This window comes from Miniopterus schreibersii (assembly GCF_964146895.1).
Source record: "Miniopterus schreibersii genome assembly, chromosome: 18".
Taxonomy (NCBI): domain Eukaryota; kingdom Metazoa; phylum Chordata; class Mammalia; order Chiroptera; family Miniopteridae; genus Miniopterus; species Miniopterus schreibersii.
In genome coordinates, this window is record NC_138121.1 from 23,212,931 (window position 1) to 23,229,581 (window position 16,651).

General features: G+C 37.1%; 1 protein-coding gene across 2 annotated transcripts; it reads right to left on the bottom strand.

The window, feature by feature from the left end:
• Positions 1–2,523: 2,523 nt before the first annotated feature.
• Positions 2,524–16,650, bottom strand: CMC2 (C-X9-C motif containing 2). Of its 2 annotated transcripts, XM_081118406.1 has the most exons (5): positions 16,306–16,534; positions 9,220–9,335; positions 4,945–5,016; positions 4,430–4,466; positions 2,524–2,892 (listed from the first exon to the last, which is right to left on the bottom strand). In XM_081118406.1, the coding sequence occupies exons 1-5, from the start codon at positions 16,487–16,489 to the stop codon at positions 2,831–2,833; spliced, it is 471 nt and encodes a 156-aa protein (XP_080974532.1). In that variant the 5' UTR covers positions 16,490–16,534; the 3' UTR covers positions 2,524–2,830. The 2 variants fall into 2 exon arrangements, with proteins under 2 accessions (XP_080974532.1, XP_080974533.1); XM_081118407.1 differs by lacking the exon at positions 4,430–4,466 and having other exon boundaries at positions 16,306–16,650.
• Between the last annotated feature and the right edge of the window lies 1 nt (position 16,651).

Genomic DNA, 16,651 nt, shown 5'->3' on the forward strand with positions numbered 1-16,651 from the left:
GTCTGCCTTGGCAGGAATATTTACAACACAAAAAATGGCAAATGGTACAAATTAGCACCTTTGATTTTGAGAGCCAGTCATTAAACATTTACCGGCATATCACTGGTTATTGGTGGCCATATTGGTGTATCTGAGATTCTGGTCCTCAGAGAGCAGAAACAGAGCCTTGCTCTTAATTCTTTGTAGAAGAAACATTACATCCTGCACAGAAAGGCACTTATTGCTCTCTGAAAAGAATACTTTGCATGTCCTACAGTGCTTCAAGTTTTCAGTTTCTAATTTGTTTTCTAGAAAAAACATTATCACTGTCACCATGGGCCCTGAATCTCATGCATTTCTGCATCCTCAAATATTTCACTCCATAAATTAGTCACTCCCTCTTTTCTGGCATTCTTTCAACATATACGCATTCCCAAATGTCACTCACCATTTTCTTTTGGTTTTGTAAGAAGTCCTTCTCTCAATCCTACACTGTCCTTCCCTTCAGAGCCAAGCCTTTTCAAATGTGCTTATATCCTCCAGTTCCACTTCAGCTTCTACCCACTCCTTACCACACTAAAGGGCTCTAAGGTCACAGACGACAGAGAAACCCAATCAACTGCCACTTCAGCCCTTACTCTGATCCAGTGACACTCCCTCCTCCGTAACCCTCTTGGTAACCTATGGTACCAATCACTGTGGTTTGCCTTCTACCTCTATGCCTGCTCCTTCTCCATATGTGGGGCTCCCCCTCCAGTCCTGAAATATTAATATAAATGCCTAGAAGCCCCACCCAACTGTCAACTATAGATACTTCTGGGAAATTGTGATATTGGGATATACAGGATAACTTTTAATCTGTAAAACTTACAAATTGACTGTTCCATAAAAATGTAGTACTTATACAACTTAAAAATTAAGTACCCCAAAAATTTCATTCTGTTCTACAAAACCCACATGGTCCACTATCAACATTGGCCAAGGATTGTTAGCTCTGATCTGCATGCTGCTGTCGCCCAAGTCTGTTCCAGTCCAGGCGACTCTAGTAAGCTCCAGATCTGAATACTCAGAAGCCTAAAAGCCATCTCCACCCAGAGCATCCACACACCTCAAACTCAGCACTTCACACCACACCTCTCCTGTACTCCCTCCCCTCAGGGCAAGGCAGCAGCAGCTAGCAGGCAAAAACCAAATAAATACCTGAGACCTCTTAGGCTTTTCTTATATGCTACACCTTGTCCATCATATTGATTCTATATTCAAATTCCCTTCAAATCTAGTCACTCCTCTTGATCCCAAGACACTGCTTTAATTCAGGCCCTCATTTTTTACCTAAATTAGGGCAAAATCTAATCCGTCTCCCTGGATTTAATCTCCAAACTATAACCAGAAAAATCTTACTAAAAATACAAATGGAAAATATTCGCCCCCCCTAACTAACCCCTCAAGAAACCCAAATCACCATATTAAAATTTGCAACTGGTCACCACAGTATTGAAGAAAAAATTCCAACAGACTTAAAAGCCATTTCTGATCTTCCTCAACCAACAGTTCTCGTATTCCAGTCATGCTAAATGACTTGGATGTATTCCATTTTCACTCCATCTGTCAAAGGTCACCTGTGCGAAGCAGCTGTCTTGGAATGGCTCCTTCTTCCTGAGGGCTAGGCATGGATGCTCTATGTTTTCTGACACCTACCTAATCATGGCTCTTACTACATTACTGTAATAGTCAATTTGTCAGTTTACTACAAGCTTCTAAAGACAAAATGTCTCATTTCTGTACCTGTACTGCCTGACACAGGAGAACACATGACTGAATAAATATTCATAAACCTCCGTCTTGAAAGCGACCTCAGAATTAATTCTGCATTCTGCTTCTTCCTCCAACCCTTCATCAAATGTCTGTTATCCTGTGTAAACACCTCGCTAAGTGAATGTCCAGTCTCTTAAACACTTCTTGTGATGGGGAAATCACTCATTAAACACTGACACCACCAAGGTCTCATGCTGAACATACAAAGATATCACGAGAAGTTCACAGTTCACAGTCTGTTGACAACTTATCTGACAAGATCAAGCCCTGCTGTCATGTGGCTGGAAGTTGCTGACTTTCAGATTCTTACAGGCTCAGAAACACCAGGCAGAGAGAATGCTGCTAAAAATGAGTATGGGAAGAAGAGCCCTGTACCCAGCAAGAGAAGGCATGCTGGCCTAAGGTTAATGCCCAGGAGTTAACTAGCACCTAGGGTGGTGGGCACATCCAACCAAACAAGAACCAAAGTCTGCCAAGACTTAAATCCTAATTAGAAATAATTTCATCAATGTTAAACATTTAACCTTTCAGAAAACAGTTCTTTAAAAGCAATAAAGTTGAAACATTTTCATATAGTTAACACAGCTGGGAATTTTCTCAAACTCTTTTTGCTTTAGCTTGTATCTTCAATGTTTAAGCTTCAGAATTGCCACGTTGTCAAAAAGGAAAGTCTAATGGGACCATTTTGCCCTAATTCCAGGAAAGTCTAAGAGAACAGAGAAAATAGGATTCAAGTCAATTATTTTATTAAGGGAGATAGGTTACTCGGATATTAACTGTACATTAAACATATTAAAAGTCAGGTGCGTTGGTAAAGGAATCAGAATACTAAGGCTCTGCCCAACATATGTTCTGAATCCAGGGTTTCCATATTTCTCCATGGCATGATTTCTCATGGGTCACTTGCTATTCAAAAGATTCTGGAGACCGAATGAGATAGGATTCTTTTGGTTTTATCAACCAAGAGTCTTCAGGTCTTCTCTCAGCCAAGACATCGAGTGAAAATACAATTTATGCTTCAGATTCTCCTGAAGAATTAGAAAGTCTCTTTCGCATCTGATTGCCATGCTCCCTGCTCCTGGTCCTCTTTTCCATGTACTAGAAAATAAAAGGAAGGGGGAGAAAAGAGCAGATTATAGTGCCATTTACATCAATTAAGTTCAATATTTTAAAATAATTGCAAAATAAAAATGTTTTTGCTGACAAAACTCGTCTTTTATTTCCCTGAATCTGAGACTGGAAACTGTGACCTTAGAGTCTAGTACAATTTTATTCAATACAGTACAGTATTTACATCCTAACAGATGCTGAAGTCTTTTCTGTACTGAATTAATTTCCTCTCAAAATATGAATTCAGGAAATATTTAAGATGAATGAGTTTTGTCCCTTTTCTCCAGGAGCTCAAAACCTATTGAATCACCCAACTTCTGATTGAATACTTCTAGTTATAAGGAGCTCACTATCTATTTAATTATTGTTCCAGAGTTTTTTATGTTGAACCAGTGTTTCCCAGTAAATTCTCCTACTGCCCTTTATTTCGTATTGCCTGCTATAGTCTTTCAAATATCTGATTACAGATAACCCACTCACAATCTCTGGAGGATGAAAGGACAGAAAAATGTCGATATATCAGGTAATGAAGCAACATAAAAACCATACGGAGGACATAGAAAATAAATTGAGGAGAAAATCTGAAATTTATATGAAAATATACTCAGACAAAATAAGAGTATGTACAACATTCTATCAAATAGTCACTAACAGCTCGGAACTACCTCAGAAGAAAATATCCTATGATCTAATCACCAAACCAATGGCAAAATCATTAAACAGTAAGGAGAAAAAAAATCTAAACTTAGGAAAAAAGCTATGTTACACAACTGAAAGCATGTGAGAAACAAACAGCTATACCAAATAAAACAGTGTGGGCTTCATCCTTCCATAATCTTATTAAAAAGGAACACAGCTCTATGTTTAGTTGCCATCTAAATGAGCCTTTGCATATAAGGAAAAACTCTTCTAAAATATCAGTTTAAAACACTTAAACACGTACATGTTTGTTCACACAAAGAAAATTATCACCCTTAACTCAGAACTCTGGAAAGTTCTTTAAACAGTAAAGACACTTTGGAAAGGGATTCCAGGAAGGAAGGGGGAGACCAAAGTAGAAAATATAAAAATGAAAGATAGATGCTGGACAGCTTCAAATATTATATCTAATACCTTTCAATACAAAGCTAATGGGGGTAAATCATTCAAAATCACAGAAAATGAAAGAAAATTAGAAGGCAGATTTTTAGTAGTTATAGATTTTTAAAGGTTCTAGACGTAAAACATCTGACGAACAAAACAGAAATGACATTAAATTTCTTTTCAACAGTTTAAAATGCACCTTGTTTTGTTAGCAGTACCTGTAAAAAGACAATGAATTCAGTATTTTGGCTATCTACCCAAGTCCAAATCTTAGCCTAAAATTGGGTTCAGGAAATGAGTCTTTGCAAATAGTCAGACTAGATCCCTATGGTTTATACAGACCATAATTATAAAGAAATTCAAAATTTTAAAGCTGTAAAGAGCCTAAGTCCAGCCTCACCATGTTATATAAGGAAATTGAGGCCCAGAGAGTTTTAGTTACCTGCTGTAGCCAATTGCTGATTGACAGGTCCTTTTTGCTGAAAAGAGATTCAATTTCCCAATTTTTTTTTAATTGAACAAAGACAATTATAGATCAAGTCCTGTGAAGAGAATCCTCTTTTCCCATTGCATCTATATTTTTTTCAGTTAGTTTACATTCAATATTATTTTGTATTAGTTTCAGGTATACAGCATAGTGGGTAGACAATCATATACTGTATAAAGTCAGTTTCCCAAACTTTAAAATTCATCCAGGGGAATTACAGTGATTATAAAAAGAAAGTTGTTTTCATTTATGTGCATGCTTAACAACAGTGATATTCTAAAATTGTCCCCAAAGGGGCTTTCATTTCTCCCCTAGGTTTTAGGGGGGTATATACATATAAAGTCAACTATTCTCTATTATACTAAAATTTTAGGGGGGAGGGGAATATAATAATAGCAGTAATATATAATATTGTTTAAAAATGTTCTGTTCTATTGGTAACCATTTCCATCCCGCAACACTTTTCTTACCTCATTCTTCAAGCATTTTCTCATCTCCCGATCAAGGTCATTGCAATGACCAAAAAATTTCAGAATGCTGTGCTAAAAGGAAGAAAAAGTGTAAAATACTTCATCCCATAATATGCTAAGGTCTCTGGCACATAGAATTTAAATACTTATTCTTATAGCATGGGTTTAATGTGTCACCTTGTTAATAAGCAAATAGTTAAATCACAAGTATAAAATATACAAATAAACAGGCTTACCCTGGCATTCCTAAAAAAGAGGAATAAACGCTCTATAGGTAGAAATAAAATTAAAAAAATACTTTTCCTTGCTAAACGGGAAGCCTACTTAGCTGCCAAACCTCACAGAGCAGAGTGTGAATTTTATTTCCTAATGTCTCTTTAAGGGCATGTTAAAGTCGCAGCACAGTTCACCCTCCATTACAGGGAGAAATGTCAAAGAGCAGTGGGGCCACATTAATGTGAACTTCCTTCACTAGCAAACACTGCCCCGTAGAAGAGCTACTAAATAAACACTTGGTGCCAAAGCCATTTTTTCATTTACCTCCTTTCAAAATGTTATCAAAATAAATCATAAACATGTAACACTGTTATTAGATGGCCTATATGGGTTACATAAATAAGCCACTAATTCACAATATAAGGAAATCTATGTCTGAAGTTCAGTCTGCTTTGTTTGAAAAGCAAAAATAAAAATCTCCTAGTGGTTTCAAGTCCTGTAACTACTATCACGGCAAAAAGTACGCTCCAAGCAGATTATGATGAAGACTTAAGTCAATAACCTCAATTTTAGTAGGGCCATATCTAATGTGTTTGCATATCGCCATTTTTAAGGGTGGATTGAAGAGAATGGTAATCTCCTATAATGATACCGTAAATGCTGAACTTGTAGTTGTAATAATAAGCACGTCTTTTCCTTTTCTCTCTAATTAAGGCTTTCATGAAAACAAGGCAACACATAATTAGTAAGCTATGCCTCATGCTATTACTTTTTTTTCCTAATTCATTACAACTTTAAATGTACTTTTTTGGTCCACACTGGAAAACCACCAAAGTTTTTCTGGCAATCATTTAAGATAGACTGACAGCTCCTACTGGTTACCTAATGACCTCTTCAGAATGAATAGTTTCTGTGTATTTTTCCTAAACTACTTCCTTAAAAACAAATAAGCAGGGACAATGCAGTTTCAAAACACACCTTCTGTCAAGTAGAAATAACAGAAAGGATTAAACTTTTAGAATGCAAGGCAATATTTCATAGTTTAGCTTACATTTATTCCTATCATCCCATATACATACATCTTATTTTAAAAATCCAAGAAAAACAACCAATTTATATTTTTGCTTTCACCTGAACATTAAGACCAAATAAGAATTATACTCTTGTGACATTATGTGAAAAACCCAAAATGCCCAATGGAATTGGTAAAAGACATGCCCATGTACTGCAATTCTCTTGTACACACATAGCACATCTCACTAGTGCCTGATGTCTATTTCTAGAGAGCCAAACTGGCTAAGCAATTGATTGAATAAGTGAATCAATTAATCGATGTGTGGAAGACAATGGCCCAGGTGCTAGGATACAACAGTGAGCAAGGTGGGCCTAGGTTCTACTGTCATAGCAAATAGTCAAAGGGAGGAGACAAATAATGAAGTGATTGCTATAAAGCAATGGTTAGCAAAGTGTAGTCCAGGGACATCCAGGAGTCCTCAAGACCTTTCCAGGAGATGCATAAGGTAAAAACTATGTTCCTAATAATCAAATATCTTATTTGTTTTGTTCACTTTCATCCTCTAACATGGGTACGGTAGAATTTTCCAGAGGCTACATGAAGTGTAATGTCATCACAGATTGAATGTAGAGGCCGTTATGAGAATCCAGCTGTATTCTATTAAGTCAGACATTAAAGAGAATTGTAAGAATGCAAAAGTAATGTCACTCTTGTTTGTTTGTTTTAGAAACTAAGAGCTTTTATGAAAAATAACTACGTTAACATATGAGTTTATTATATGTTTATGAGTTTATTATGAGTTTATTATATAATGATTTTTAAAGAAATCATTTTTTAATTTCTCAGTTTTAATTTCTAAATTCAGTAAATATTGATAGATACAGTCCACATAAACAAAGTTATGGTCCTCAATAATTTTTAAGAGTGTAAAGGAGTCCTGAGACCAAAAAGTGTGAGAACAACTGCCACAAAGTAGGAAATGTATTATGTATGGTGTTACAGAGTGACTATCCCAAGAGAATCTAGGCCAGGAAAGAAGAAAAGGAAGAGGAAATGACAAATTAAGCTGAATAAAACCTGGAAGGTGATAAAAGGGCGTAGCAAATGGGAAGTGAAGATAGTAAGAAAGGCTCTAAAAGATAAGCAGAGGCCAGTTTCATGAAAGGTTTTATTCTATAGACAAAGGGAGCCATTACAGGGGATCAATGATTAAACTTACATTGGAGAGGTCACTCTAGATGCAGTGTGGAGCATGAATTAGGACAAAGAAGAATACAAAACTGTCAGGGGACCAGTTGGCCCCAGTAGAAAACTTTGGAATTAACTGGTGTTAAGAAGAGACATATACAGCGTGTCCCAAAAAAATGTATACACACTTTGAATAATTATAAAGGCAGTATTTCTTAAAACACATTTCATTTTCAAAATGTAATAGAATCAGCTGTTAAAGTGTGTATACATTTTTTGAGACACCTTGTGTGTATGTGTATACATATATACATACATACATACATATATATATATGGTCATGGAGCAGACCAGAGAGCCCAGGAATAGCATATATATCAAGGGAGCAGACCAGAGAACCCAGAAATAGACCCACTCACATATGGTCAATTCATTTTTGACAAAGGCACCAAGGTAATTTAGTGGGGAAAGAACAGTCTCTTCAATAAATGATGTTGGAATAATTGGGTATCCATTGGGAAAGAAAGAAACCTTGACTCATATCTCACACCATACACAAAAAATAACTTGAAATAAATCACAGACCTAAATGTAAATGGTAAAACTATAAAACTTCCAGAAGAAAAAATAGAAAAATCTTTGTGACCAGGAAATATACAAGATCCTTAAAACATAAAAAACACAAACAAAAGAAAATACTGGTAAATAAGACTTCATCAAATTTACAAATTGCTCTTCGAAACACGTCCTTAAAAAATGAAAAAGGATGCCACAGACTGGGAGAAAATATTCACAATACACTTATCAGACAAAAAGAACTTGTATGCTTAATGATAAAAGTAATTCTGACAACTCAATAATAAGACAACTCAATTTTTAAATACTGCCAAAAGGCTTTATATGAATGGCCAATAAGCACATGAAAAGATACTCAAAATGATCAGCCATCAGGGAAATACAATTTAAAACCAAATGAGATACTACCACATACCTATAGAACAGCTAAAGCTAAGAAGACTTACAATATCAATTCCTGATTTAAATGGATGGTGAATACAGTTTTCCTAAAGCACATTATCAACAACATTCTTTGAACCAGTCAAAATATCTGACTTCACATGTCATAGGTTTTACTTACTATCTTACTTTTATTCTTAAAATTTTGCTCATTTAATTCATACTTACTACTATTATAATTTGGTACACCTACAGTTTATGAATATCATAAGAAAATAATGCAGCATGCAAAATTAAAGAATACCACAAATGCTCCTTATAACAGTCTCATGCATCAGCTATATGAAAAAAAAAAGCTAAATAGTCGACATCTGTAAAAATATCAGCTCAATTTAATGCATTCCAAAAATGGGCTTCTTTCTATTTTGGTTTTAACTATGGAATTTTACTTCTAGTCCACTAACAAGTAAACCTGTCAAGTTAGGTCGATCATAATTTAAATTAATATCTAATTATAAAAATGTTTCCATTTCCTTTAAACACAGAATGGTAGACATCAAGGAACAGAAAAATCTTAAGACTAATTCCATTATAATCAGAAGAAGAGTCAGAACTGATCATAATTGTTCTAGTGCCCTGTACTTAGGAAAAGTATTTCATTGTAAGAATATGGATTCTAACACATATCATTTCAAAAGATCCCTAACAAACTTTCATCCTTGATTTTTACTAATCATAAAAGGAAGTGACTTCTGAAAAATTACAAGCATCAATTGCTAATCTTTACTAAGCTAAGACATTATCATTCCCTTCCATTAGTGAAGATAACATTTAAATTACATCAGTGTGTCAAAGCTAAGTTTCACTTTTACTTTATGGCCATTTTTCTGAACTCTTACATTTTTGTGACATTCCTTAAGTAAGTTAATCAAGACGTTGCATTCTTCAGTGTGCAAGTGTGGAGATAAGTCAGGATGCATCTTTAGGAGAAGGTGATGGAGCACAGCAGAGCAACCTGTGGATACAAGAGTGTCTTGAATATGTGTGACTATATTTGTTAATGCAACCTAAAACTATTTTCATATTTTCAGTAACAACCTCCAGTGACCTTTATCAGAAAAGAATGTTGACCTTAGGCAAATTATTAAAATTGAGCCTCGGGTTCCTTATCCAATGATTTAACAGATTCAGTAATTTATCAGGTGTTTAGAGAACATGGAAGTTCAGAAATAAGCAGGACTCCTTGACAGACCTGATCCTGGAAACAAGTGATCAAGCAGAAACAGCTTGCCTATATTAATAAGCCCCACAGTCCTGAAACTGATTACAACTCATTTTGTTCAGATGAAATTCTACCAATTAAGAGAATTGGCTTATTAATCCTTTAAAAATGTGTATTCCTCTGAGAGGTTAAAGGGAAAATTAACCCTCTCACATTAGTGTGAAATAATATAGACTACTTTCTTCCTGACAGCTGGCTAGGAAAATCTAAACAATGAAAAGAAACAAAAAGCAGGTGGAAAATAAATTTTTCAAATTTAGCAGATATACCCAGAAAATGCAATTATTACAATGAAAACAAGAAGCTGAAATCCCTGAAATTGGTTTGTTTCATTTACATAGAAAATTAGCAGCCAAGGTCAAAGGAAAATCATTATTATGAGGTGTGTGCTATAGTTATGTAGCACTATACACCTATTGTTTTGTTGGGTTTTTTTAAAACTTGGGAGACATTTACTTACTTTCCCATATCACTAATTACTGATGAGTAGCTAAATCTTATACCTCCTCTGGAAAAACCTACTGTCTTTTTAAAACCTATTCTTTTTAACTCAGAAAAGATTACCAAAAGAAAGGACCAATTAATTGCTTTAATCTTTTAAAAGTTCTAAAAAAGAAAACATTGGAGAAAATTATGACCTTAAATTGGGCAAAGAGTTCTTAGATATATAAAAGGCACAATCCATAAAAGAAAAAAAATGATAAAAATTCGTAAAAATTAAAAACTTTACAGGCCACCCACACTTTGGTGACATGTCAATGTAGGTTCATCAACTATACCACTCTGGTGGGGGATGTTGATAGTGTGGGAAGTTGTGAGTGTGTGGGGGCAGAGGGTATACGGGATCTCTCTACTTTTTGCTCAATCTGGCTGCAAACCTAAAACTGCTCAAAAAATAAAATCTACTACAAGCCACAGAGTAGGAGAAAATATTTACAAATATTACAAATATATCTAGAATAATATAATATAAAGAATGCTTACAAACAACCCAATGTTTAAAACGGACCCCAAAAATGGACAAACGATTTGAGTAAATATTTCACTAAAGAGGATACAGAACTGCTTAAGCACATGAAAGACGCTGAACACCATTAGTCATTAGGGAAACGCAAATTAAAACCACAATAAGATACTACTACACATCCACCAGCATATCTTCAACCAAAAAGTCAGACAACACCAAGCATTGGTTAGAATATGGGGAAAATGGACCTCATGTATTGCTATGGGGAATGTAAAGCAGTACAGGCAATCTGGAAGGCAACTGGCAGTTTCTTAAGAAGTTAAATGCAAACTTACCATATGACTAGAAACTGCACTCCTAAGAATCTACTCATGAGAAATGAAAACATACAGGGTGGAGCAAAAGTAGGTTTACAGTTGTTTGTATGGAAATAATACAAGAATAATTAATACAAGAATAAATTGTTTCATGTACTCACAACTGTAAACCTACTTTTGCCCCACCCTATATATCCACACAAAGATATGTATGTGAATATTCATAGCATTATTCATAACAGCCAAGACTGGAAACAATCCAAATGTCCAATAACCAAGTAAGTGGATAAACAAATGTAGTAATATTTACACAAGGAATACTATTTCTCAATTAAAAGAAATTAACAGATGTGTCAACATGAATGAACCTCAAAAGCACTAAGCTAAAAGAAACCAGCTTCAAAACACTACATTGTATGATTCCATTTATATGCAATGTCTAGAAAAGGCAAATCTGTAGACAAAAAGCTGATCATTAGTTGCCTAGGCCTGAAGGTGAGAGTGGAAAATTAATTTGCTAATGGACGTCAAGGAATCTTTTTGGGTGATGAAAATGTTCTAAAATAGGATTGGAGTAATGGTTGCGCAATTGTATACGTTTACTAAAAACACTGAATTCACTTATAATGGGTAAATTTTATAGTATGCAAATTATACTTTAAAGCTGTTAAAAAGAAGTTCCGAGAAATTCATACTGCCCATCCACCTTCCGCTCCCAACAAATAAAATCCTTAAAAATGTCGACAACTCCAAATAATCACAACATACCTATTTCAGATTTCAACTTAAAAAAATAACATCATTATTTCACTGAGTAACTCACACACACACACACACACACACACACACACACACACACACGCTATACCGCAGGTGAAGACTGAAAATCAGGCTTTCACCCAACTGAGCATTTGAAATGGAAACTGGAAATGCAGCCTACTTCAAGTTTTTTTGCCTGTCACTGATTAAAGTCTTTTTAATAATATAAATTTTTTGCCTCAGAAAAATGAGGTCTCATACAGTACAGCAATTTAAGTATCAATTATGCACGTATATTTATGTATAGTATCAGTTATCTGGTTTCTTCCTCACTTATTTTTTCTGAAGGTAGATGTACACTGGTTCAGTCACCTAGCAAATGTCTTTAACATTTTATTTTGTAAATATATTTGACAAAGTATTTTTGCTTATTTCTATCAACCAGCCCTCAAATTTGTGCTTTTGCAGTTCAGAAACAAGCTGATGATTTACTGAAATGACTTCTTTAATTGGCAAAGTAAACACCTGAGAAGACACTTGGCTGCAGAGATAAAAAACATACACGTATGTTATATATAAACATAAATGTATATCATGATATATATAACTCTAAAACAACAGCACTGTTCTTAGAACACACTTAAATGAGTGTTGCTACCTTCCAGTAGTCATCTTAAGAAGCCTATTCTAGCCCTGGCCAGTGTGGGACAGTTGGTTGGAGAGTAGTCCCATACACAGAAAGATTGCGGGTTTGATCCCACCAATTGATGTTTTATTCTCACATCAATGTTTCTCTCACTCTCCTTCTTCCTTCCCCCCCCCTTCTCTCTAAAATCAATAATTAAAAAATTTTAAGCCGATTCTACTAACACTATTATAAACTCAAAGTAATTTTTATGAACTAAAGAAAAGCTAAATAGCCCTGGCTGGTGTGGCTCGGTGGATATAGTGTTGGACCAAGCACCAAGGTGTTGCGGGTTTGATTCCCAGTCAAAGGGCACATACCTGGGTTGCAGGTTCAATCCCGGCCAGGTCTGGGTACATGTGGGAGGGAGCCAGTCAATGTATCTCTCTCACATCTCCCTCTCTCTCTCTCTCTCTCTCCCCTCCCTCCCTTTCACTCTCTCTAAAAAAAAAAAAAAAATCAATGAAAAAAATATCCTCCAGTGAGGATTGACAAAAAAAAGAAAAAGAAAATCTAAATATATGTTCCAATTCTTATTTGAAATTTCTTCAAGGCCATAAGAACATACCTACATTATTTGTGTGCAAAATAATTTGTTAAAGATTATGTGCTAGGCACAAGTCTAATAATCCTCCCAATAACTATAGGAAGCAAGTACCTTTCAGTTGAATCATAAGAAATTGTCTTTTTGTAGGTCAAAATACGCATTTCCCACATTTTCATGGCAAAATTAAGTCCCAGTCACACAGTAAGTGGCAGAGTTACTACCAAGGTAATCTCTCACAACAATTTTTTTCCCATGTTCAAAAAGGAAAGACATACCTTCCCAGTAGTTTGTGAATGAAATAAATTCAGATAGAAATTTCCCAAAAGGCTTCCAGTTAGCTACAAGTTCAACAGGCACTAATTCTAGGCCTAGTTTCCAAAGATGTTAATGTAATATTATCCTGTATTATTAGAAATAGAGGGTCTGTCTACATCAAGAAAAAAAGCAGTACTATACTAAACCTGATCAGCCATGTCCAGAATATTTACAATTTGAATATTCCTGGGGAGAGTGCTCAGGATAGTGACCGCTCTGATGCTAGATTTAAACAGGAAACTATTAATGAAATTGGTAATATTTGCCAACTTAGGGGAGCCCCAACAGAGGAGACAGATAAAAGGAAAAACTTGGTTAAGTTGGACAAACAATGAATGTGAAAGGAGAGGGTGGTTTGAAGGCAAAAATTGTAGACTCAGCTATTCGTAAGTTGTATCACTTTGTTTGCTTGATCTGAGACCTAAGTCTCTTCTTTCTTTCTTAAAAGGGAATTAACTCTTAACCTATATATCTCCATGTTTGTCATAAGGTTTAAAATAACACATGTGAGAGTCTCTGAAACAGTGAACAGTGCATGTGACATATGTAAAGTGTTATTTGTATGTCTGAAATGCTCTGTCACATAACAGAAAAGGCTGAACTGAATTTACTCTGAGGTGTTTCTGAGAACAGGATTAGAAACCAAAGGGTGGAAGTTACAGAGGCAGATATCATCTTCATGGAACTGTCCAACAATGAAACAGGATGCTATGTGAAGCTCTTGGTTATCTGTCCAAAAGTGCGCAAAAGAGACAATTAGGGATGTCACAGAGTATATTTTGGCATTGTATTCTTAAGTTTCTTCTCAAATCTAAGCTCGCAATTAAATGACTAAGACATTTCCAAAACCAAAATTCATATTCAAATGATAAACACCTGTTACTACTAGGAATACAGAAAACAATTTCTAAAGGGTACTGCCAAGGTACTTATGAACATCAGCTGCACCACTGAAACAAAGAGGGAATATTCATTTGTGATAAGCCTTCATGCAAGGGTGTTTGCAATGAGAAAGAGAGGGATAAATCTCATTATTAATCAGTTAAAAAACAAAATTTCAGTCCCACTGGCATTTAGAAAACATCAGAAGGGTTAACTTGTCACAATTACAACACTTCCCTCCCCATGCCAACTCCACCCACAAGTAGGCACCCATTGATACCAAAACAGTCAGCTTAAAAATAAATGTTCATTAATAAATAAGTAAGTAAATAAATAAATAAATAAATATTCAGCTATGACAATTTGATGTTTTGATAACTGGCTAATAGGTCCATAACAAGAAATTTAAAATTTTACTTGAGGGTAAGCTGGGAGGGTAGAAGCAGTAGGGTACTCTTACTAACAAATATAAAAATTAGTCATATTGTATTCACTCCTTTACCTTATCCTACGAAGACTTAAAGGTAAAATATTTCTAATGAGTATCCTATGATAGAAGATTTCAACCACCAGGTGGCACAATGTCAGAAAATTAACCAAGAGTAAGCAATACATTAACTCATAAAGAAAAGAGAGTAAGCCTTCTAATAACACATTTTACCAGATCTATGATTACAAGGGGGAAACCCATATTTTAATGTCACTTTTGTTTTCTTTGGAAAGATTCTTCTATTGTGTGGCTGTGCCAGAAAGAAATTTACACTACAGTCGCAATTTCTAATGTCATTTTAAAACAAGCAGAAAACAAGACCAGAAAAGTCTCTGAAAAAATCTGTTCTCCAGAAAAACCTGTAAACTAATATTTAAAGCTTTCTAAAACACATTTTTAAAGCCTACATTTCAGAAAGCATTGGAATGAGTTAAACTGGTTTTTCTCCAACTATCTTAAACTATGCATCATATTCAGCAGAGGTAGCAGGCAGCAGGTAACAGGGAACTACCTACCCTACCCACTTCTACTTATCACTGCTGCAAAGTGACCAAAATCTAAACACATGCTATTAAGTGACTGGTACAGACCACGCCCCACTGCTACTGAGAGCAACCGCTGGGCCTCCGGGAGGGCTGGACTACTCTAACTTCCACCACATGGCTTCTTAAGAAATGGGCCAAGTTGTAGCTTTCCCTGAACACTTAGCAGCACTTACTCGGTACTGAGCACCCTGCCAAATCACGCGAATTTCAGAGGAGAAAAAATTAGTCCATACACCTCCAAAGAATGCACAGGCTACTGAGGGAATATTCTTATAACTGCACATAGTAAATGCTCAATAAATGTTTGCTGAATGTTGAGTTTAGGATTATCATAGACGTGAAAACTGGTTCAGACCCCAACAGGTGTTTTTTTTAAAAAAAAAAAAAAAAGGAGGGGGATGGAAACCAGGCTCATTTTAAATCAACTAAACAAGTACAGAAGCCTGTATTGTATAGGAAAGGGGATACAAAGGGTGTCACAACAAAATTCCTTTGCCCGCGCAAACTTCTTTTATGCATTTAAATTTTTAAATGAAGGTTTCCAGAACTCGGATTTACTTCAAGCACCTATTGCGCAGCCACAGGCACGGTCACCGAATAAAAGGGACATGAACGTCTACATTCCTGGAAAAGTGGACTGACTGGTGGCGATCTTAGGGGCCTCTCCCATCGCGAGACGGATTGGTGGCAACTCTGGCTGCAGCTGAGCCGCGCCCGGACAGCCTCTGCTCCCCTACATGCAAATTCTAAGCTACACAACCAGCAACGACGAGCATACGATGCACTGAGCGCTCACCACGCGAACGCCGTGCTCGGGGCTCCCCTCCTCACGGTCGGCGCGATGGGTTTACGCCCTCAGTCACAAGGCTCGAGCGTGGCGGGACAGACCGCAGGGGAGTGAAGGATCCAGGCCAAAGCCTGCCCTCTACGAGCAGGTCCTCGGCAAAAGCCTGAGGGCGGTCAGCTCAGGACGCACCTGTAGCCACCCTGACCAAACCCTCGGCGCGGAGGCCACGGCCGCCCCGGGGACCGAGCGTTCCAGGTCCCAACCTCCAAGGACGACGGAGAGTCCCGACAGGACGCGGCACGGAGGGGCGCACGCGAGCAGAGGACAGAAGGGCACAGGTGGGTGTCCCGCGGCCTCCCCGGTCGGAGAGAGAGCGCTCCTCTGAGCCCCCCGGACCCCCAAGACTCACCCGACTCGTTGCCACACGAGGACGGTTGAAGATGCCGCACGCCAAGGCCAGCCCGCCTGGGCGCAGAGCCGGGCCAGCTCCCGGCCCGTAACGCTCCTACGCTCTCCACAGCCGACCCGCTCCGCCGGCCCCCGCCGCTCGCGGCCTCTGAGGCGCATGCGCCACCCGTCCAGGACGGGCCCATTTTTCGGGAGCTGGAGGGGAAGCGAGTCCACAGAGGCCCTGCAAAAAGCAAGCTGAACCAACAAGTCAGATGTCGCGGCTGAGGTTAACTGCATTTAGACAATATTTTCTGCTGAGAAGAGCGATGTGGGGGCTCGCCGAGTTTCGCTTCGGTCGTTCCTCC